General features: G+C 42.0%; 1 protein-coding gene across 3 annotated transcripts in view; it reads left to right on the forward strand.

The window, feature by feature from the left end:
* Window positions 1-25291, forward strand: part of EIF4E3 (eukaryotic translation initiation factor 4E family member 3) — a 135593-nt gene that overhangs the window by 34167 nt on the left and 76135 nt on the right. For all 3 annotated transcript variants that reach the window (XM_081071692.1, XM_081071690.1, XM_081071691.1), the window contains one exon: window positions 7497-7569. Coding sequence is in view for 2 of the 3 variants with exons in the window: in XM_081071690.1 (XP_080927816.1) it covers window positions 7497-7569 (73 nt within the window). In the remaining variant the exon portion in view is untranslated. The remainder of the gene's footprint in view (window positions 1-7496; window positions 7570-25291) is intronic.

Below are 25291 nucleotides of genomic sequence, written 5' to 3' on the forward strand. Positions count from 1 at the left end.
ATGAAGCTTTGAGGTGCATTCCAGTCATGTACGCCATACTAACAACTCTGCTATGGGATGGCAGGGTTGGGCTTGACAGAGAGGATCCCAAGCCCTCTTTGTCCATAGAGTGGCTCCTAGGGACAAGGGAGGGCAGGGACTGCATGAAGGCCTTGGTTGACAGGGGAGGGTGGTTGCCATCTCTTTTTGCTCCATTCTTACCTTTCTGAACCCACAGGCTCTCTTAAAGGCCCAGGATTTTGTCTTCTGCAAGGGGCAGGGCTTCTGGGGATGTTAGGCAGGAAAAAGGCCCTGAAGCGGGACCCCCAGCCTGCCTGCCTGCCTGTCGGTATGGCTTTCTGCACTGACGACCCTCAGCATGATCATTCAGAGAAGTCACTAGTTCTTACCCAGCACCAGCTGCTCAGAAACATGTTTTCCTTCTTTTAATATTGCAGATGCCATTTCCTTGTTTCCAAACCTAAGACAGCTGGCAAGACCAGCGTTCTGGCATGATAAGCGCTGCACACCTGGCCTTCCTTAGCTCTTCTGTCAGCTCTAGCATGGATAGACCTCTCGCTCACCCAGCCTCTACAGACTGAAGGTTAATTACATATCCAGATGAAGAGAGTCCCAGTAGCTACTATCAAGGACCTCATAGGGTCGGAGTGACAATAGATGGAAGCAGAGAAAAGTCAAAATCAAATACATATGCAAAAATAAAGCGTCGAGATTATGTAGATGGTTTCAATGGGTGCATTATTAAACGTTAATAATAGGCCCTGGACCATTTTTGTATGTGACTCTCAAACAGCAAGCTGGTATAACCACAAGCCACACATCTTTCTAAAAGCAATTAAAATGAAACATCTTTATGGGAATGAATGATATGTAAGGGTTACCCTTCATCAGATACCTGGGCCTGTGCAGGTTTTCCCTCAGACAGCTGAGCCTGATGTCAGGAAATTCAACAGGAAGACTGGCTCTTACGTAGGAGACACAGTCTCCCCCTTAAATTGCTTCTCTTCTCTGAAATGAGATAATCTCTCAGATTAGGCTGAATATTGTCATCATTCATTTTTTTCATCAACCATTTTACTATGTGCATGTGCACTGGGCATGTGTCTCCATTAGCTGGATATGCTATACCACGTACAAAGTTTTAAACACCCCTTTCCACGTTAGCCTGTTAGTATTAATTACCATCTACTACAGTGTGCTAGGAACTGGACTGCGTACTGGACAGAACTACCCACAAATCCTCACAATGCTGAAGTAGGACATAGCAGCAGCATTTTACAAATGAAAACGTTGGGGCCGGAGAAGTTCCCTGCCCTGGGCTCCCTAATCCCCCGAACAGTGCCTCCCTGTGACTGGGAACAATGAATGGGATACAATTCTCTCATATTTCATATCCTGAAGTACAGTCGCTGGGCGAGACATGAGAAGCCACCGGGGCCTACCGCCGAATTTCACAAAGAAGGAAACCAGGGGCTCGTGTCTTCACAGACAATTAAGCCAGAGACTTCCTGCTTCACAATTCACAGAGAAAGACAAGAGCCCTGCCTAAAACCCATATTTGAGTGCCTTTTAGGATTGCCCTTCACATGTAATGATAACACTGTCTTGATGATTTCTTTGAGTGATGAAAAAAATTCCTGTGTTAGAATAACGATGTTTACATTTTTCCTACAATGCTATCTATAGTTCATTAGCTTTTATTCTTGAATTGTTAGCACTTCTTATGGTGACTTGATTTAGATGGCATAGGCCAGCACATGTGGAACTTGAATGTGTACACAAATCACCTGGGATTCGGCAGGTGTCAAGAGGGACCTGGAAACTCTTAATCTCTAACAAGCTCCCAGGTGAAGCTGTCAGTTGAGGCACACTTTGAGTGGCATGAATGGAGGCAGCGTTTGGGGAAGCCTTTTCAGCTTCTTTGTAAGAAGCATCTCCACGTGTCCAGGTTAGCAGTGAGTGGTGCTGTGGCCCGCTGAGAGCTAGCTAGGTAATTTCCTTCGGTGCTTGCAAAGTTCCAGTGGACTATTCATGAGGGTAGCTTGCAGCAACCATATCTGTAAGGAGGGGTTTCATAGAGAAGGCACATTTGGACTGCTGGAGCATCAGATTGAGGATTGCAAACTGTAGGAGAGTTGGGACTGTGTTCAGAGTTGTGTTAATGACACCACACAGAGTAGTGGTCACGCAGTGAATGATCAGTTTAGGCTAGTGACTAAGAGTGACCCTTGGTCCAAGTCCCAGCTCGGCCACTCGCCAGCTGTGTGTGTGTGGGCAGGTCACTGCCCGCAGATTTAGTCTGCTTACCTGCAGAGTGGGGTTGCGACCATTATTTCCCTTGTGGTGTTTTCATGGGGATGAACAGAGACCATGCATGTAGCACACGATGGGTAGTTGTTTTCGCTATTAAGGACCAGTAAGTATTTCTTGAGTAAGAAGGAGGATGAAAGGCTTGGAAGCATTTCAGACTTAAATTGAGCTCAGAGAGTTCTGGCTTGAGATTCTCAGGAACGTGCTTTAATGAGTAGAGAAAGATGATTTATAACTAGCACATTAAATGTTAGCGTGTGTGTGGTGCTCAGGTACCTCCGAAGTAGAACAGTTGGTGCGGCCTTATCAGAACCAATTCCACGAGTGAAAAGGACTTCTAACCAGTTTTCCTCAGAGAAGCTGAAGCTGCATTTCCTATTATTCCATTATTAAGCTGAAGATACACAGGAGTGATGGAAAGCTGGAGCTGGACTTTTGTTCTGAAGTGCCATTAGCCGCTGCTCTGACTTCTTTATGCTAATCTTGGCAGGGTGGCTTCCCACTGTGGCCTTCACATCAAGCTTCTGTGCTGGCCGAGCCCGAGAAGAGGCAGCCCTCACTGTAGCTGTGGCCTTAAGCCCGAGAGACTGGCTCTTCATGAGCTTGCTTTTCTGAGGATGGCTACAGGAGTTTCTCAGGTGGGGATAGGGTTATGGTGTAACCCTCAGACTTCTTGAGGTTTTTACTGTCTGTCCCACGTATTAGAAAATGTGCTTGGTGTCTCTTAGTTCTAATTGCTTTCGCATCTGTTCCCTTTCTTCTGTCCATGATGATGATGCTGATGATGACTTCAACACAGGAGTGGTGACAGTGCTTTCTACAGCATTAGCTCCCGTAGCCTAAGTGCAATAGCAGACCCGTAGGCTAGGGACCGTGTGCTCAGAGTGCAATAGCAGACCAGTAGGCTAGGGGCCGTGTGCTCAGAGTGCAATAGCAGACCAGTAGGCTAGGGGCCGTGTGCTCAGAGTGCAATAGCAGACCAGTAGGCTAGGGGCCGTGTGCTCAGAGTGCAATAGCAGACCCGTAGGCTAGGGGCCGTGTGCTCAGAGAGGGGAACTGACGATCAGAAGAGGCAGGCAAGTCACACAACTGGTAGATGGCAGAGATTGAACTTGAACTCAGATCTTTGATTCCAGAGACCATCCTCTTAACCCCTCTGCTTTCCTGCCTTCCTGCTACAGCTCATCTATGGCTTTTGTTTGGTACATGATCTTCCTCTCATATCCAGCACCGGAAAATGATGGCCTGAAGACGTGTTCTTGAATTGTGTTCCTTGTATCACGTGTTGGGGTGTCATTACTGCCAGGGATTCTGGTGGCATCTGCCCCTGCCCTGCATCTCTGCTTCTGCTGCCTCCCGATCATGGGGGCGGGCAGGAGGGCAAGGAAAGGGAGCAGCTAACTGAGAAGGGGCAAGGGAGGGGTTTGCCATGAGATGAACTCTGTGTGACCACCCATGCTGACAATGACTGTTTGGTTTTCACTGAGAGGCGTCTTCGTCTATGAGAAGACCATGGACATCAGAGCCAGGCAAACCAAAGAAAGATTGGCTACTTAGAAACATGCTCACTGAAACTCAGTTTCCTAATCTGTAAAGTAAGGATGATGATGGCTTGGCAGAACTGCTGTATGGGTTAGAAATAATATATGCAAAACATTGTCACATAATATCTGCTCAATAAAAGGAAGCATTATTACAGTCATAGCATTAGACCAGAGGGGAGACTCCTGGTGGAATAATTCAAACTCCTTAACCTGTTCCAGCCATTCCTGTGTTCTCACTTCAGCTGTCTACTGTGGGAGGGTGGCAGAGAACTCAGAGAATGTGACAACAGGTCCCGATTTCCTCGGTTCTGTTTTCAGTCACCTGTTTACAAGGCAGATCATTTAAAAATCTCAGCTTGCTTGCCCATTTTAAAATCGATTCTGTGGGTATGGCCCATTTTTACTTGTTAAAGATGTCTGAGGCTCACACATGAGATTTAGACACTTTGCTGTTTTCTAGTGATTGTCAGAATCAGATTTGGCTCATGGAAGAGCGCCATGGCTTGCACTTGCCCAGCCAAATATTCACTGCCATCAGGAGTTCTGACAACACTGTGTTGTTACTTTGAAACCTGGATATGCATACAACTGTCTAGCAGCTAGAAAGAACCTTTAAGATCACAGAATCCAACGTCTCCATTAAGAAATTAGGACAGCGTTCCATAGGACCTGCCGTATTTCTTTACAGCACCCCTGCGCCAGCACCACAAGGTGTTAATCAGAAGAGGGCTATTGATGAACGTGATCCCGTGGGCTTTAGTGAGGACCTGCCCTTCCTTGCTCCGTTGGAAAGACTGTCTTAAGAAAGTTATGTGGACACAATCTCATATTAAAAGCGGCGGGATTCAGCATGAATTGGGGCCTTGATGAAAACACACCAAGAGTCAATTGCAAAACCCCATTAAAAAAATTAAGTATGGCTTGACCGGACAGTTCAGCAGTCAGGGGTAAAGAGAGGGACATCTCAGATAGGACACCTGTACTCATATCAGGTTTTTGTATCCTTGGGCAAGTTACCAAACATCTGTAAGCCCTGGCTTGCTCACCTGTGTGACAGAAATGATATTGACAGCTACATAAACAGGTTTGCGAGGATTCGGTACTGTAATGAAGATAAAACGCTTAGCATACTAGCAAAAATGTAGTGCATACATACTAGCTGCTGACCTTGTTATCTTACACCTATAAGCACTGCTTCGTCCTTGTTGCATGCTAGAAGGCCCCTTCTTGGACTCCAGAAACTAGATTTCTTCAAAAAATTTTGAAGAAAAAAAGTTCCAAAAAGTGAAACTGAGGGTACGTGCATGACGTTGTGTAATTATCTCCTACACTAGAATGTGAAAAAAAGCCCAGAGGCGTTTTAAAAACGTCATGTAAAGCAGATGTTCATCACTGAATTTTCTTCTAGGTTTAAATGGTGTTGTCCGCAATTGTATTTGCTTAAGGTGACATAATGTTGTATGAAGGGAATGGTCAAATTATTTTTGTTCTAAACCATCATAAATTGAAATGTAACTTTAAATATTAGTAAAATTTTGAAATATACAGTTTAAAATGAGGAAATACAAAAAATTATTTTTGTTCTAAACCATAATAAATTGAAGTGTAACTTGAAAAATTAATAAAATTTTGAAATATACAGTTTAAAATGAGGAAATACAAAAAATTATTTTTGTTCTAAACCATAATAAATTGAAGTGTAACTTGAAAAATTAATAAAATTTTGAAATACACAGTTTAAAGTGAAGCAGTACACAGTACATGTCCTGCCTGTGGCCCGTGGCAGCCCAGCGCTGCAGCCATGGGAACACTCTCCTCCGTGCTTTCTCCAGCTGGGGAAGTACATGCTGGGCATATGCAGCAGGGAGGTCAGCCAAACTTTTCAAAGGAAGGAAATAAATGCCAATAGATTTTCATATAAAAGCAATAGATTTTTATGTGAAAACCTCTTCAGAAAAAGTTCAATCTTTTAAAAAATAATTCCCCCCCAGTCTTTCCATAATTTAATACCCCCTACAATCCCCCTCCCCCCAAAAAAAAATCCAGCATAAAAGCCTGCATTAGCCTTGCAGAGCAAGTCCATATTTACCCGAGCCAGTTCTTTAACGCCCAGCCCAGCAGTCGGGTGGAGCGATGATGCCTTACGGCCTGGGCACCGCCAGCCAGTGGAAGTACCTCGCTCTCCACCACGCTCTTCACCAGGTACTTTAGGCTTAAATCAAGTCTGGCAACCAAATGCAATCGTGGTGGTTACTGTGGGTTTGCTTAGTTATAAACAACTCGAATGGTTGTAAACCCGTGCTTTTTAGGTAGATTATTTATCAGACTTTACCTGCTCGACAGGGGTTCCTAGTTTGCTCCCAGACAGGTCCGTAACTGTGCTTCCTTAGGGAGCTGACTTCTGAAATGTATTTCTGGTATTCGGGTTCCACACCCTAGGAGCATCCCTTGGTACCTAGTTCCAGGGATGTCACCTGTGGAGCCGTCACTTCCATCTTGTGCTCACCCCCCACATACACACCTGGGCGTGGTCCCTGCCATACCCTCTTCCTCTGAGTGTGTGAGTTTTGTGCACACCCCAGTGTGCGATGGTTTATCGACTATCCAGAAAGTTAACGTCTTGAGGTTCCCTGGGGGCAGTGTCTGAGGGTCTGAGTGTCTGAGGCTAGTAAAGAGCATTCCTTTTACAGATTCCAGATCCTCGTGGATCAGACATGAACCAGTAAGTTCTCTCAGCAAACCTCTTATTTCTCACCAAATGCCATGGGGCTTGCAAGCATTATTTTGAGTGATGAATTTTCTCCTTAAGCTTGATGTAGTTGGACCCCAACGTGAATGAGCAAGAACTGCTAATGCAGTGTTGGGAGAACGAAAAGGTGTCAGTGGTTGAGAGTCTTAACTTCGAAGGATTTATGAGGCGGTGTCCTGTCACCCACATGAAATGGTGTTGAGTAAAGCTAGTCCTATCACAGGTTGCCTATCTGGTAAATAAACCTGTACTATGTTGCCATCTAGTGGAACATATAGCAAACTAAACGTTAATTGTGACCGCAAAGGTCAGCAGAGCTGTTTAAATCAGCCAGAGAAAATAATTGAGTGTTTTCTAAAGGCAAGTGTTTTGGAAACACATGCAAATTCACATGAAACTAAAGTTGACTTTTAGTCATCATGTTTTCTTAAAGTTGGCAAAAGATTGCTTTGTTTCTCAAGAGTTCATGAATATTTACTACTGGGGAACTAACAAGTTTTTCAAACATAAAACCAGGTCAGGACCCTACATTTTCATTGTCATTTGTACAGTTGGCACTGTTTTTTACCCGAAGTCCTAGGCAAAAGGCTTGTTATTTATTACATGCTTACTTTAGTATTTTTTTAAATGTGATTTTAAGGTTTACAGTGCCTTTCTTACTTACATTTCCGATTTTTTCTACTGAATTCCCACAGAATAAATAAGCTTATTTTTAGGAGAAGCAAACCGATGACTTCACAAAGTAGCAATTCACATTTTTAATTCTAACTAGGTCCCTGAATTGTGCAGGTCTGTGATTTTAGACGCTTCTGCATGTAGACCTGCAGACGTAGTGGACTAGTTCGCAAGCATTGACTACTTGTTTTTCCTCCCTTTTGCTTGTGTTTGCTTAGATCCCTTCCTGGTGCGACAGCAGCTGAGTGTGCATCAAACCTGAAGAAAATCTACACAGTACAAACAGTACAGGTAAGATCAAAAAAGGTGCGCACCCCATTAACTTCGTGTATGTTGTATATGTTGACATTTAATCATCAACGTGCAAACAGCTGCTGTGCTGGCAGCCCCCTCCCCGGATTCTGCTCTGGGACGGCTCTCACATCCATTCTGGTGCAGCTGCCCTTGACTGAGTGGTCCCCAGAGGGTGGCCGAGCACGCGCCCAAGTGGCCTGCTCTTTTCTTGGTGACTTGCTAAAACTTATCTACTACCTAAACCTTTCACAGAGCCTCAGGAGTAGCAGAGTGTGCTGTGGTTTGGTAGACATGGATCTTTGTCCCCATGCAAACATCGGCTGGGCCATGCCCTCTCTGAGCTCTGATTTCCCATCTGTGAGAGGCTCTGGCATCCACCTGTAGGGTGATTCAAGATTGCAGTCACAGAGGAAGAGCAGGACTTTTGAACATGGAAGTGGAAGGTCTAAGAGCAGTTTCTTACTTCATGTTCAAATTCCACTGTCCTCAATTGCCAAGTCTCAACCTTTTTAATTTCTGTAAAATTAGTATGATTAGCATCTACTTTGATGATTAAGACATCAAAGGGCATGCTAGAATGCCCAACACATACTAGGTTCTCAACAAATATAAGCTCTCAGTTCTGTTCTTTCTCTGTCCAACTCGTAGGATGAACATTTCTTTAAAAAAACTGGTTTATTTAGTTGATTACATTTCTGTTTTCTTCAAAAGCAAATTCTACCAAGTTTGCCCTTTTCTGGTTATAGAGAGAATAAGGCTGCTTCATGATTGCATTAACTATATGTCCTGAATTTTCTAGAAGGCCAAATCTATTTATTTATTTATTTATCTATCTATTTATTTATTTATTTATTTTTTTTAACTCTCATTTGTTTTAAGTGTGTTTTTCCAGGACCCATCAGCTCCAAGTCAAGTAGTTGTTTCAATCTAGTTGTGGAGGGCACAGCTCACAGTGGCCTAGGCAGGGATCGAACCAGCAACCTTGGTGTTAAGAGCACCGTACTCTAACCAACCGAGCTAACCAACCGCCCCTAGAAGGCCAGATTTAAATAGTTTTTCTGTTGTGCCCCTAAATCTTGTGTTTTAGAATATAAAATCTTTTATGTGATTATAAATCCAAGAACCTTATTGTTTGAAATCACTATTAAATCGAATTTTCTGCCCACATTTATAAAAAAACAAAACAAAACAAAACAAAAAAACACTATATATTCTCAGCCCTAAGTCTTAGAAATTCTGATACTTGGCATCTACATTGTGTCTCTTAGGCAGCCTCTTACATGCAGAAGTAGCACAAAGAACCTTTTTTTCAGACACTTCTGCTAATATCTGGTTGAGAAAATTTGGTTTTCCTAGTTATGTGATCCCAGGGAGGGGAGTAAAGGGCCATTTCTGACCTAGTTGGGAGAATGACAGAAGCATGCAGAAAGCAAAATCATAGTGCTGCTGTAATATACTCTCCAGGCTCGGTACAGGCAGCGTCACCAGGCAGTGTGTGGGCCAATGCCCAGAGGGACAAACTCTCACAGTCCAGGAAAAGCGTCCCCTCACTTTTCCCTTGTGGTGACTTTTGATTTCTGTCACCTCTTCCCAGCAGCTTTGTATAAACCTCAGAGCACTTGATTTGAAAGCCTATCCTCAGATGGAAGTTAGGTCCCACTGATTTTTTGAGATAATTCTTAGACTTTCTCCTCTCCATCATGACATTGGTCATCAGCGTGGTGGCTGGGATTCCAGAGCAGACAGGTAGATACGGTAAAGTCAGTGTAAGGGTCAGCTAGTGTCCCTGACTGTCATGCGGGGTGGCCTGCGGGGTCTCTGCTCCAGCTCCCCACATAAGAATGCAGGACATGGTGAGGCCAAAAAGGAACACCCACGGAGCCAGAGATGGAGGAGTCATACCACTGCAGTCTCACTGGAGGCAGGATCCACATGACCTGCAACCTGCCGTCCGCTTCTCGCCTGCCAACCGACCGACTCCCTTGACTCGACTTACTGACTGACCAACCAGCGCAACCGTGGCAGTTATATCAGGGGCTAATTGGCTAACTGGTTACAGCTGATGGTCAATTAGCCACAGCTGACGGCCATCTACTACCTGAGCCAGCACCTTTCCATGTAAGGCCGAGAGCCTTCCTGGAAACTGCTCTCTGGGACTCTGTCCCCACACTCCACCCTCCCACGATGCGTGACTGGGCCTCGCGTCTATGGGACGTCTTGAGAATCCTGAATGAGAGACCACGGGAGGGTGGGCCCGCACCAGTAGAAGCTCTGCTACATCGAACGGCCGCTCCCATTCAATTACAAGTTACCACAAGTGAGACTCTGTTAAAGCCAGGCTATGGCAGAAATGGAAACATTTTGCTGCCAGCACCCACATGCTTGAAAGCAGGGGAATGGCAGCAATGGACTTGGCCCTGACAGGTCAGAAGCCCCCACTGTCCGTGGTTGGGCCTGATAGCCCCATGGGGGGCTGGTTTGACTCATGATTTGCAAGTAACGCCAGGGGTGGTGGCTGAGTGGCCACCACAAGTGACTGTAGTATATGGAGGTCCCGATACTGGGATGATTTTGCGGGGAACCTATGTGCTCTCACTATGGCCTATTATGGAGTCCCTTGTTCTGTTATGTGTTGAAACTACGCAAGGGACCCCAAGCACTGCCATAAAGGTCTGGTACCACAAACCGGGAAAGGTGCCAGTGGCAGCGACCCTCCTTTCCCAGGACAAAAAGCTAGCGTGTATCCTCCCAGATGGAAGGGATTTTCCACTGTTTCTTTCCTTCCATAGGTGCCTGTAGGCTAATATGGCACAGGGACCCTCGTGGAAGACGCTTGTCTGTAAGACGAGACTTTGTAGGGGTGGAGTGTGGGGCCAGAGTCCCAGAGAGTAGTTTCCAGGCTCTTGGCCTCACGTGGAAAGGTGCTGGCTCAGGTAGTAGATGGCCGTCAGCTATGGCTAATTGACCATCAGCTTTAACCAGTTGGCCAATTAGCCACTGATATAACTGCCGCAGCTGCGTTGGTTGGTTGGTGGGTTGGCAGGCAGAGAAGCAGACAGCAGGTTGGAGGTCATGTGGATCCAGCCTCCAGTGAGACTATAGTGGTATGACTCCCCTATCTATGGCTCCGTGGGTGTTCCTTTTTGGCCTCACCATATCCTGCGTTCTTATGTGGGGAGTGGGACAGGAAGCCCTGCAGGCTGCCCAGCATGACAAATGGCTCAGGGAGCAGGGTCTCCCACACGACACTGACTCTGCAAGATGACACAGAGCATTTGGTGGAGATTTGGCATCAGCAGCAATTTAGGGTTTTCAAGGGTCCGCTTTCAAGTACCCAGGCTGGTACACTAGCATACTTTCTTAAAAACTTTCTTTAAAACTACATTGGGATATAATTTATATCCAGTAAATGAAGATTTCTTAAGTGTGATAAATTTTGGCAAAGGTATGCAAACATGTAACCATTGCCCAGATCAAGGTAAAGAATTCCCATCATGACAGAAAGTTCCTTTGTACCCCTTTCCACTCAGTTCTTTTCTCCCAGAAGGAACCGCTACTCACATTTCTCTCACCATACATTCGTCTTGTTTTTTAATGAACCTCATATAAATGGGATCACACAGTACTTACTATGTGTGGTTCCTTTGTACTCAATAAATACTGAAGGATTAAATGAAGAATGAGAAATCAGTAAATGAACTGTGTTCCTGGGTCAGGGCAGACTGCTCATATTATGATTCTGTGGGCCATGTATTCTCAGTGGGGGCAAAAACTGATTCTTGGTGGGTGAAAATCATCTTACCCTTTTCATGTATAAAGCGCAGATATACATGCAATATATAAACAGATAATAGTCTCCTGTGGTATTAAAATTTCACAAGGCAGTATTAGGAAAAAGAGCTGCTTCAGGTGCAGGGACGCTGATGACACTGCCCTGAGTGGTCCAGAAGTTCTGTCACAGCTCTGATGTCTCTGCCCTCATCTGTAAAACTGCCGTAATAACAGTGCCTACTCCTGCAGGTTGACCGAGGGTTAAATGAGATTGCACCTAGCTCTTAGCGGTGCTTGGCCCTTGGGAAGCCCTCCGGTGCTGCAGCTTTTACTGAAGTATTGCTGGCTTCTACCCCTCATTTTATCAGTTGATTGGTGAGGATGGGGGCTGGGGTGAGGGTGGTCACACTGCCTGGGTTTATGTCCCATGCCTGCTACTTTACTAGCTTGGGCAAGTTGCTTTAGCTCTCTGTATCTGCTCACTCATACTGATTATATCGTGAGGCTGAGAATGGAACGGCACAGAAAGTTAAAAGCACGCAGTACGTGCCCAGTGCTAATCAGCTCATCTGCTATCGTTTGCCTGCTTCTGTTGGAGCATCTTTTTATACTTGGCTCAGTCATGTTTTATATCAGAAAACTGTGTACTACTACTTCTAGATTATTTATTTCAGGCAGTTATACGACAGCTAACTTCTGAAAACTTATCTAACTTATCAGTAACTTTTAGAATTTCAGCCCATGAGTGTCCTCAGTATCTGTGAATAGTCCTTAGTATTTAAAAACTAGCCTAGGTGTCCATCGTAAACTCATTTGAGGACTGACTTTGTTTCACTGTCTTTTTATTCTGTGATTACAGGTTGGTTTTTGAACTCTCACTGCCTCCCTAATCATGTCTGTTCCCCACGCCCCATTTATGTTTGGGTGAAATATAGGAACCGGGTGTTGTTAATGATTGCTTTACATAAAGACAGTGTATCTTTTTGTAGTTCGAGGCCCTTCAGCAAATCAGAGATCTTGATGGGGTAGGGGAATTATCCCTGTTTATTAGCTGGGAGACTGAGGCTAGGAGGTGAGTGGCCCAAAACATCCAGTGGAAAGAGCCAGTCGTGCTGTGTCCCTGGGGTCGTAGCTTCCTTCCCCTTCTGGCTCTGTTCTTTTTCTGACTCTGCCCTGACTAACAGGTGGAGGGGTGGGTGCTTCCAGATGGCCCAGTGACCCCTGCTGAGGACACTCTCCACAGAGCTAATGGTATCATTCTCTCTGCTTGTATGGAAATTTGTTTTCTACTTTCCTGCCTTTCTTGGAAAATTCCATTTTTCATGTAGATTCCACATTTCTCCTGTGTTTTTATGTCCTAAATGGATACTGTACAGAATAGAACACAGCTTCTGAATGAGCCTGATTTTACCTGTGGGAGAATGAAGAACTCCCTGCCAGATGTGATATTCAAGGGAGTGCTCCCCATTCCCAGTATCTTCCAGCCTTGCTACCACAAGACCAAACTTCCACCCCGGCAAACTCATGCTGTCTGTCCCACCTCAGTTATCTGTGTTATCACCCCCAAGTTTTTCCACACTGTGTCCCTAATTGTACTACATTCTACTCAGTATTTTCCACAAGTTGACTGATTTTTAAAATTTATATAAAACAGAAACTTCATAATTTTTCTGTAAATGGATATCCAGCATCATTTATCATAAACAGAAGTTATATGTGTATATATACATGTATATGTATGTATTTAAAATTGAGAAAATGTTCCTTCTGTAACTGTACTGCCAGTGATATCAGACACCATCCCTTATCAGAAGGTGTTGAATTGTGGCACTGTTACAGGTCCCTCAGTCACGACAGCAGGTTGCTTTCCAGATCCCTGGGATCTCCCTTCAGAAGGAGAGGTTTTATATGTCCGTATTGGTGGAGAATGATGGAAAAATTGATTCAAAGTGCTCACTGCCCTGGACAGAAGGGCAGCCTATGGTAGGTGGTGTCCCACAGTAGAATGACCTGTACTCTGCACCACTGGGGTGAAAGGAGGCGCTGAGGGAAGATGGAGAGCAACTCCACACCAAAGAGAGAGAGGGGGGCCTGCGGCAAGGTGTATTTCATAGTTCTGTCTGGCACAGACAATAAGGAGTATAACAGGATTCTTGATTATCATGTAGTTTATTTATTACATGACGTATGATGGGATCAACATTTATAGTCACAACATTGTGCAGAAGTAGAACTTCAGTCAAATTACCCATGACCCTCCATGTCTGCTGGCATGCTGGCAGTGGAGGCCCTTTGTGTGGGTGAGATGGGCATTGAGGGGGGAGATTAGTCTTGCAAAGTAAAAGTAATGTAGTCACTTCAAATGTAAAACTTGTTCTCTTCTGAAGATCAGAATATGCTGACTGAAATTTACCACTTACCAAAAGGATTTTTTCTTTTAATAAAGTTTATTGGGGTGACAATTGTTAGTAAAGTTACATAGATTACAGATGTACAATTCTATAATACATCATCTATATACAAAAGGATTATTTTAGACTGAAGGCAATTGAAAAACAGCAGACATACTGTATTTCCTCCAGAATAAGACTGGGTCTTATATTAATTTTTGCTCCAAAAGACGCATTAGGGCTTATTTTCAGGGGATGTCTTATTTTTTCATGTACAACAATCTACATTTATTCACTTATTCATGTACAGAAATCTACATTTATTCAAATAGTCATGTCATCTTTTTCTGGAATATGGTCATAACTCTCCAAACCCTGAATTCGGCTTGAATTTCTTGCGACTCCATTTCCTGTAGAATCATTGGCCCCAATCTCTCAATGTCCAGCAATAGAGCTCTCCTTAAATGAGCACTTCTCGTCCATGTAGCCTGCTCGTAGTGCATTGGCAACAGAGCTGTCAGTGACTATCCCATGAATTCTTCACCCAAGTCACGACCTCTTGCAGGCCAGGCTTCACAAAGTTTCCAAGCTGATTTCTCTCCATTCTATTTTCAATGCAGTCATTGATTTCTATGTGCAAATGGTCCTTGAACGGCTTGTTTATTGCAATATCAAGAGTCTGGAGATGGGCAGTCATTCCTGCAGGAATCATTATTTGATCTATTCTTCTCTCTGCAAGGAAGTTCTTCATGTCTTTAGCGTGGTGAGTGTTGACTGAATCCCAGATTATCAGACTTCTTTGGCCACCTCGCAAAACAAGTGGCAGCATTAAATCGACCCACTTCCTTATAACTGCTTGTGTGCACCAGGCTTTTTCGGTTTCAAGAACATAAATGCCTAAAACACGTTCAACCTTATCTTTCTTGCCCTTAGTGATGATTAGAGGTGGGGCTTTCTTTCCATCGAGAGGAATTGCCAAAATACAGGTAACATGTGCACTTTCGTAACCAGCGGAGGGAATGTGGATTGATGAGGCACCCCTCTGATCAATTGTCGTTTGAGATCGTTGGCCCATAAACACTGCAGTTTCATCCGTAGCAATCACGTTGGAGAGTTGGTATTTAGAAAAGTCGATGCTATCAACAAAGGACTTGAATGCAAGTGCATGGTTAATAACTTCAGTAACTTCCAGCTTGAACAGTGTTGTAGATCTTAGAGACAGTTCATATCGCTGAAGGAACCCATCCAGCCAGTGTTGTGATGCTTTGAATTCTTCTGGGGATATTTCTAACTGTGGTGCCATTGCAAGGGCAAATGCTTGAGTATCAGCCCTGCGCACAACCAAAGCCTTTGCTCTCCTGTCAGCAATCCATTCACAGATGATGTCTGCTAGCTCAGGAAATAATGGTTGCCAACCTAATCCACACTTGCGCTTCTTAGCATTTCCCTCGTCCACCTGTTGACTGAGGTTATCGTACTCTGCTCGCAATTTTCAGACCATTTAGAGATCCAACTGTTTTTTGCAGAAAGGCTAAGATTCTTGCCCTGGGAGTCCTCCACGATTCCTTTCTTGTACTCGATGGAATAGCTCATTCTTTTTGCACTGATCTTGTCTGGGGGTCAAAATATTATTCCCTTTAAATTTACCATTAAATCAAGTGTTAATTGAAGACTTACAAGACAGGAGTAGCAACAAAAATGATGACAGTTAAGAATGATGGTCCACACAAAAGCAACGAAAAATTGCAGGCACCAAAATTCAGAAAACGTTTTTTATTTCGCACAAGTGCATTAAGTATGTCTGTTACAATACACGACATATTGAATTATGAAGATTCATATTAGATGCAACCACGTCCATTCTATATCAAGTGCGCATGTTATTCTTGCGTCATGTCTGTACTCTGATTAGTCATTCGTCAGTAAGTCCTAAGTTTATCTTTTTAAATAGGCACTTAATTCTCGTCCAAAGGCACCCACTTGGGTATTTACAAATACTTAATTATAATTTATATTATCATTTATTTTAAGTATTAATGTCAATAATATTATTTATTTATATTAATTATATATTATTATTATTTATGGTCATTAAAATGGCGGCGTGAGGTGAGCCTCTGTAAAGCTCCCCTGGAATTTATAACTACTCGAACAACAATAACTCCACAAAGGACTCCATGCACAGCAGACAGGCAAGACGAAGAGGCCCACTACTGAATTCACCTAAAGGTGGGAGAATCGCGCAAGCGGGGGAGGAGGGAAAGGAGAAGTGCGGAGACGGAGCCAAACGGGTGCAGGACGCAGACCTAGCTCAGTGCTCCGAGCTCGCTGCATCCCAGAACTACTGAAGCTGTGGGAGAGGGAAGAACTCAGACTGCTAGGGCTCCGCTTACGGCCCACAGGGCTGAGGGGGCAGCACATAACATGGCTGAACCCAACGCTCACAGCAGAGACCTTGGAGAAAAGACTGAGGGAAGAAGGCTGAAAACAGTGGTTTAAGCCCTCACTGCCAAGCAGAGAATGGAAGCCTTAGGCACTGAGACTAGCCGCCCCCTCCCTACCTTCCAAGAGCTCGCCCCACCCCCACCTGCCCAGTGCTAGAAGCAGAACAGTAGCAGTGTCAGATCAAAAAAACAGAATATTTGCTGTTCTGAGAACTGTGGACTGCAGACACAGATTCGCAGCCCAACTAGTTCCAGCAAAGGGGAGGTAGCTGTGGAAGCAGGACGGGCTGTGGTGGTGGTCGCCGCCATTGCTCTGGGCCACCTCTCACAACTCACCCCACCCCTCGCCTCACCTATCTGGGCGGATCCCTGCAGGAGTAAACAGAACTACTGAAACATATGGTCTCTGAATCTGGTGCAGGAAGAGCTTTGGAACTTCAAAAGCTCTCAGCACACCAACACAGATGCTGCGCCCTGTGATCTAGGTGAACTATAAACAGAGGAGAAGCCTGTCTCCCAAGGAATACCCCCATTGTGTGAGAAGCTAGAATAGTGCAGAGGAAACATAGCACTACAGTGTGAGAGAGAGAAGAAAAAAAAAAAAAGGCTGCAGTCAGAGAAACAATAAAACATTCTACCAACAAGTACTGGAAAACAAAAGAAAGACTTCTTCCTATTAACCTGTTGCAGAAGCCACTCCTGTAGATGTCTAGGAAGAGAAATAGTAAATCAGTAATTGCCATGAATAACCAAGGCAACAAGACAGCTCAGAAAGAAAGTGAAAAGTCTCCAGAAAAGGAACTTAAAGATATGAAAATATGTGATTTAAATCACAGAGAATTCAAGATTGCAGTTCTGAAAAAATTCAACGAGATGCAAGAAAACATAGAAAGGCAGTTTAATGAACTCAGAAACACAATCAAAGAACACCATGAGCATTTTACAAAAGAGATTAAAATTTTGAAAAAGAACCAAATAGAATTTCTGGAGATTAAGAACTCAGTAGAAGAAAATAAGTAGGAAATAACCAGCTTAGGTAGTAGAGTTGACCAGATGGAGGAAAGAATCGGTGACATCGAAGATAGAAACCTGGAAATTACATGGATGGAAGAAGAAAGAGACTTGATACTTAAAAGAAATGGAAAAACTCTACAAGAACTTTCTGACTTCATCAGAAAGAGCAATATAAAAATAATGCGCGTACCAGAAGGAGAAGAAACAGAACGGAACAGAGAATATATTCAAACAAACTGTTGATGAGGACTTCCCAAACTTGTGGACAGAACTGGATCCTCGAATCCAAGAAGCAAATAGAACACCTAATTATCTCAATCCCAACAGGCCTTCTCCAAGGCACATTGTATTGAAGCTGTGTAAAATCAACACCAAAGAAAGAATCCTCAAGGCAGCCAGGGAAAAGAAGGCGGTAACCTAGAAAGGAAAGTTCATTAGATTATCATCAGATTTTTCAGCAGAAACTCTACAAGCCAGGAGGGAGTGGAACCAAATATTCAAACTATTGAAAGAGAGAAATTATGAGCCACGAATAATATATCCAGCAAAGATATCCTTTAAATATGAAGGAGGAATAAAGACCTTTCCAGACGTACAGAAGCTGCGGGAATTTTCTAGTACACGACCTGTACTACAAGAAATACTGAAGGAAGCTATTCGACCACCATCAACTGGGACAATTTGTGGCAAACAAAACATAAAAAGGGGGAGAGTAAAGACCTGAACTGGAATATGGGAATGGAGAAAGTAAGCGTGCTGAAGAAACTGGAATACTCTAAATATCAAACTTTCTTTTACATAAACTTAAGGGTAACCACTCAAAAAAAATCCAGAACTGAAATATATACTGTAATAAAAGAAGAAACAGAGGGAAACATCATAGAATACCACCACATAGAAATAATAGACTACAACAAAAAGGCAAAGAAACAATGGAGACACAGCCTTACCAGAAAACTAAAGATAGAATGACAGGAAATCCTCACGTGTCAATAATCACCCTAAATGTAAATGGACTGAACTCACCAATAAAAAGTCACAGAGTAGCAGATTGGATCAAAAAACTAAACCCAACCATATGCTGTCTCCAAGAGACACATCTCAGCTACAAAGACAAGCATAGACTCAAAGTGAAAGGGTAGAAATTGACACTCCAAGCAAATGGTACCCAGAGAAAATCAGGTGTAGCCTTAATGATATCAGATGAAACAGACTTCAGGGTGAAAAAGATAACAAGAGACAAAGATGGACATTCCATAATGGTAAAGGGGACTATACAACAAGAAGACATAACAGTCATCAATTTTTATGTACCCAATCAGGGAGCACCGAAATATACCAAGCATCTACTAACAGAACAAAAGGTAGAAATTGACCAAAACACAATTATACTAGGGGACTTAAATACATCATTGACAGCTATGGATAGATCATCCAAACAGAAAATAAATAACAAAATAGCAGTCCTAAATGACACATTAGATGAAATGGACATCATTGACATATATAGAGCACTTCATCCTAAAACATCAGACTGTACATTTTTTTCGAGTGTACATGGAACATTCTCAAGGATAGACCATATATTGGGACGTAAAATCAGTCTCAGCAAATTTAAGAAGATTGAACTCATACCAAGTATATTCTCTGATCACAAGGCTTTGAAATTGGATATCAACTGCAAAAAGAAAGCAGGAAAAAACACAAATACATGGAGATTAAACATAATACTTTTAAAAAACGACTGGGTCAAAGAAGAAATTAGAGGAGAGATCAAAAGATACATAGAAACAAATGAGAATGAAAATACATCCTACCAAAATTTTTGGGATGCAGCGAAAGCAGTTTTAAGAGGGAAATTTATATCATTACAGGCCTATCTCAAGAAACAAGAAAAATCCCAAATAAATAACCTCATGTTCCACCTTAAAGAACTAGAAAAAGAAGAACAAGTGAAACCCAAGGTGAGCAGAAGAAATGAAATAACAAAAATCAGAGCAGAACTAAATGAAATAGAGAACAAAAATACAATAGAAAAAATTAATGTGACAAAGAGCTCGTTCTTTGAAAAGATTAACAAAATCTTTAACAAAGATTTAAAAAAGATTAACAAAATCGACAAACCCTTGGCAGACTCACTAAGATAAAAAGAGAGAAGACACTAATTAACAAAATCAGAAATGAAAAAGGGGAAGTTATCACGGACACCACAGAAATACAAAGGATTATGCAAGAATACTATGAAGGACTATATGCCACCAAATTCAATAACCTAGAAAAAATGGACAAGTTCTTAGAAACATATAGCCTTCCAAGGCTGAACCATGAAGAACTGGAAAATCTAAACAGACCGATCACCAGTAACGAAATTGAATCATCCAAAACCTTCCCAAAAGCAAAAGTCCGGGACCAGATGACTTCACTAGTGAATTCTACCAGACCTTCAAACAGGATATAATACCAATCCTGCTCAAATTCTTCCAAAAAATTGAAGAAGAGACAGTTCTCCCTGACTCATTTTTAGAGGCCAACATTACCCTGATACCAAAACCTGGTAAGGACAAAACAAAAAAAGAAAACTACAGACCTATATCTCTGATGAATACTGATGCAAAAATCCTAAACAAAATTCTAGCAAATCGATTACAACAATGCATTAAAAAGATTATTCATCACGACCAAGTGGGATTCATCTCCGGGGCAAAAGGATGGTTCAACATCCGCAAATCCATCAATGTGATACATCACATAAACAAAATAAAGGACAAAAATCATATGATTATATCAATTGATGCAGAAAAAGCATTTGACAAGACACAACATCCATTTATGATTAAAACACTTAATAAAATAGGTATAGAAGGAAAATACGTTAACATAATAAAGGCCATATATGACAAACCCTCAGCTAATCTCATAATTAATGGTGAAAAACTGAAGCCCTTTGCTCTATGTTCAGAAACACGACAGGGGTGTCCCCTATCAACCTCTGCTTTTCAACATAGTGTTGGAAGTCCTTGCCAGAGCAATCGGGCAAGAGAAAGAAATAAAAGGCATCCAAATTGGGAATGAAGAAGTTAAATTGTCACTCTTGGCAGATGACATGATGTTATATATAGAAAACCCTAAAGACTCCACCAAAAAGCTGTTAGAAACAATGAATACAGTAAAGTTGCTGGCTACAAAATCAACATACAAAAGTCCATTGCATTCATATATACTAACAATGAAATCTCAGAAAAAGAAATACAAAAAACAATTCCCTTAGCAATTGCAGCAAAAAGAATAAAATACCTAGGAATAAACTTAACCAAGGATGTGAAGGACCTATATGCTGAAAACTATAAGACATTTTTGAAAGAAATTGAAGAAGACACAAAGTAATGGAAAGACATTCCGTGCTCATGGATTGGAAGAATCAACATAGTTAAAATGGCCATAGTACCCAAAGCAATATACAGATTTAATGCAATCCCCATCAAAATCCCAGTGGCATTTTTTAAAGAAATAGAAAAAATCATCAAAAATACAAAAAATGAAATACAAAAAATCATCAGATTTGTTTGGAACCACAAAAGACCTCAAATAGCCAAAGCAATCTTAAGAAAAAAAGAACGATACTGGAGGTATTGCACTCCCTGACTTTAGCTTGTACTACAAGGCTACAATAATCAAAACAGCGTGGTAGTGGCTGAAAAACAGACACATAGACCAATGGAATAGAATTGAGAACCCAGAAATAAAACCACATAAATATGGACAGATAATTTTTGACAAAGAAGCTAAAAACATACAATGGAGGAAAGACAGCCTCTTCAGTAAATGGTCCTGGGAGAACTGGATAGCCACGTGCAAAAGAATGAAACTGGACTGCTATCTGTCACCATGTACCAAAATTAATTCAAAATGGATCAAAGACTTAAGCATAAGACCTGCCACAATAAACTGCATAGAAGAAAACATAGGTACTAAACTTATGGACCTTGGGTTCAAAGAGCATTTCATGAATTTGACTCCAAAGGCAATGGAAGTAAAAGCTAAAATAAATGAATGGGACTATATGAAACTTAAAAGCTTCTGCACAGCAAAAGAAACCATCGACAAAATAAAGAGGCAACCAACTGAATGGGAGAAGATTTTTGCAAACAGTGCCTCAGATAAGGGGCTAATATTCAAAATATACAAGGAACTCATGAAGCTCAACAACAAAAAAACAAACAACAGAATTGAAAAATGGGCAGAGGACCTAAAGAGACATTTCTCCAAAGAGGACATACAAATGGCAAATAGACATATGAAAAAATGCCCAACATCACTAATCATCAGAGAAATGCAAATAAAAACCACAATGAGATACCACCTCAGCCCAGTCAGAATGGCTATCATCAACAAGACAAATAGCAACAAGTGTTGGAGAGGCTGTGGAGAAGAAGGAACACTGTTGGTGGGAATGCAGACTGGTGCAGCCTTTATGGAAGGCAATGTGGAGGTTCCTCAAAAAATTACGAATAGAATTACCATATGACCCAGCAATCCCTCTCCTGGGTATCTACCCAAAAAATCTGAAAACATTTATACATAAAGACACGTGTGCTCCAGTGTTCATTGCAGCTTTATTTACGGTGGCCAAGACATGGAAACAACCAAAATGTCCTTTGATAGATGAATGGATAAAGAAGTTGTGGTATATATACACAATGGAATACTATTCGGCGGTAAGAAAAGATGATATAGGAACATTTGTGACAACATGGATAGATCTTGAGAGTATAATGTTAAGCAAAATAAGTCAGACAGAAAAAGCAGAGAACCCTATGATTTCACTGACATGTGGTATATAAACCAAAAACAACAAAAGAACAAGACAAACAAATGAGAAACAAAAACTCATAAACACCGACAATAGTTTAGTGGTTACCAGAGGACAAGGGGGATGGCGGTAGGGAGATGAGGGTAAGGGGGATCAAATATATGGTGATGGAAGGAGAACTGACTCTGGGTGATGAACACACAATGGGATTTATAGATGATGTAATACAGCATTGTACACCTGAAATCTATGTAATTTCACTAACAATTGTCACCCCAATAAATAAATAAAAAGTATTATTTTATAATTCAATACGTTCGTCATGTCTTGCAACAGACGTACTAAATTAGTCTGTCTGGCTGAAGATCTTAACTGGGGCTTATTTTTGGGGTAGGGCTTATATTACTAGCATCCTGAAAAATCATGCTAGGGCTTATTTTCCAGTTAGGTCTTATTTTCAGGGAAATACGGTAGGAGTTGCTCTTTATCTAAAAGCAGGACATAAATTTCTCTTTGTAAAGGGAACATGAATTTCCATTGGTAAAGTTTTCTCCTTCTTATCACTTGAGTCTGCATAACAAACCTTACTAAACAACCCTATCTGCCATGTGTTTCCTAGTCATGTCCTGCAATTTACCACCTTGAGGACCCAAACCCCATTTTCCTTTGTCTAGTCATTTCTTCACAGCTTATCACCCTTTGTTAAAATGATATATAAGCTTCTGAATCCAACCTGTTCTTTGGGTTTTCTGTGAAGCCTCTATATACTTAAAAATGTTAACGTCGATAAAGAATCATCTGTGGGCTCTAGCAGGATATACACTAGTCTACTCTATTTACCCAAACTTTTCGGGGATGGTGGGGGGGCACTCTCTTTTCTCTCAGTTTCAACTCCACTTGGCTCCCCAGCTCAGACTTTGTTTTTCACTCATTGACTTCCTGTGTGGTGGAAAATTTCCCTCGCATCCTATCCTCCATCTTATCTGTTCCATGATCAGTCCTCAAAACTTTGGCTCTCACTTGGAGTAAAGCCCTTTTGGAATTCACAGCAAAACTCATTTCTCTCTCAAGTAACCAGCTCTGGCAAATCAGAAGCACTTTGCTTTCAGCCTATTGTGTCCCTGTGAGTTAAAAACATCCATTAAGCCTTCAGTAACCTCCTTTGTTCCCAGGCTTTGTTTGCCCTTCCTGTAAATACCATTGATTCAGTTGGTGGGAAGCAAACCCCACACCACTAGAAGTAACTAATGAATGGAAACATTGGTTTACTTCTTCAAAATACTCTCCTGCTGTGACCCTCAGAAGAAATCCTGCACTTTGTGGATTTTTTTTTTTTTGGAGGTGTATTTGCTGATGTTTTTGTTTTGTTTTACAGCTTATTGTTTGTCACCACATGGCATCTTTTCTTCTGAAGCATTTTCAAGTGTGTTTTTTTTCTTCAGAACATTCCAGTAGAAAATTGAGGAAATTTGTCTGTTTTCCTGATAGTGAATGATTATCTATTTGGCAGAATACTGTCAGGTGGGTGTAATTGCTCCAATCTAGTAAATTGGGGATTTGTCACGTGGTCACCACTATCTCAGAGGTCTCAGCACACCTGCTTCCTTACCTGAGGCTCCCATGCACTTCTCATTTGATAATTGGATTATCCGGTGTATTGGCTCTGTTACCCAGAGAAGGAAACTTGATGTCAAGGGCTGTGTGGCTTGTGGACCTTGGGTCTTAAATCCAGGTAGACTTCATTGGACTTGAGACTTCACTGACTAACCATCTGACATAAAGAGGTGCCAGAATGACGCTCAAGAACTGACCCACCAAGGAGTGGATTCTGTGTGCAAAGGCTGCTCCTCGTGCGTTCCACTCAGCTCCTCAAGGAGTGTCACAAATGCTGACTGAATACATGATACCCACCTCTTGTAGTTCTCCTTGTATTTCGGTTATCATTAAGGCTTTTGAAAAAAGCAGTTGACCATGGTGCTTAGTTTTAGCTTTACTACAATCTACTGTTTGCTGGCCCAAACAGAATTAGTTATAAGTCTGATGGCTTTTGAAATTTATTTAGTAGGTTCTCTCTGTAGTAAAATGTAGGTGTTTCAACTAAAAAGACAATGTATTACCAGGAATACAATCATAAATTATCAGGCTTCCAGGGAAAGAGTTCTTTCACTTTCGCAGGTGAGGAAGACAGTTAAGGAGCCTTCCTTGAGCTATTTCACTATCATACAAAGCCCACCAATATTACACATATTGACGAGGTTTGTAACAAGGAAATAGACCAGTTTAATGCCGTGTACTTTTTAAATGCATCTCTTTTCCATGATGTCACAAGGTATTTTACTCCTTTTGTTTTCCTGCACAAGCATGCAAATATGTGGTTTAATAAGCACACTAGTCAGAGTTAAGTCATTTCTGTATCTTCTTGGGTTGTAATCTCCTCCTGCAAGATTTACCAAAACTAACAAAATCAGTTGTACGTTTTTGTTTTCCAGAGAAGCTTCTAAAGCTACGAATCTTAGCTTTACACAATCCTTAGGGTGTTTTTCTGACCTTTGGAACTGGAAAGCATTTTGTTGTTTTCAAGGTGCTTAAAACAGTAGGTAAAAAGTCAGGATTCAAGAACTTGGACAGGGCGTGAGGGCAGGTGCTCTGATGTGGAATGTCTTTTTGGAGACTTGGAGTTTGTCAGTACCCAAGTCCTTTCAGTTGTACCTAAGGGCAGGGTTTTTATTTTAGCATAATTTTGGCCATAAATTCAACACATGTCATTACTACATCCCAGCCAGCTTCCCAGGCTAGAGCTAAGGCAGCCACCATGCTGGATGCGGTTAAGGCACCTGATGCTGGGAAAACGTCTTTAAACATTTCCTCACTCTGTGACTCCGTGACCTGATCCACGGCTTCCAGGATGGGAGAAAGACGTGCCAAAAACACACAGTAATATCTTCAAAAGAACTCGCTTACAGGTTAAGAACACAGGTTTTGGAATCAAACTACCTGACTTCAAATTCCAGCTCTATCTTTTCATGTGCACACTAGGCAGAAACTGAAATGTTGTAGAAATCTTATTCTTTGCATTAAGAGCAAACCACTTATAGGCTAGAAATTGTAGGCATGGAAAATAATTTTCCTCCCACCTTTCTAACTTCTGACTGGACTAAGAAAATTAACGTGAGGCAGACTAACAGGAGGAAATGGCCTAACATTTTGTATGTACATACGGGGTTTCCGAAAGAATATGAGACTCGAGGACTCATGGGACAGTTGAGGCTTGTATGCCATTGTGGACTAAG

This window comes from Rhinolophus hipposideros, assembly GCF_964194185.1.
Source record: "Rhinolophus hipposideros genome assembly, chromosome: 14".
In the NCBI taxonomy this organism is placed as follows: domain Eukaryota; kingdom Metazoa; phylum Chordata; class Mammalia; order Chiroptera; family Rhinolophidae; genus Rhinolophus; species Rhinolophus hipposideros.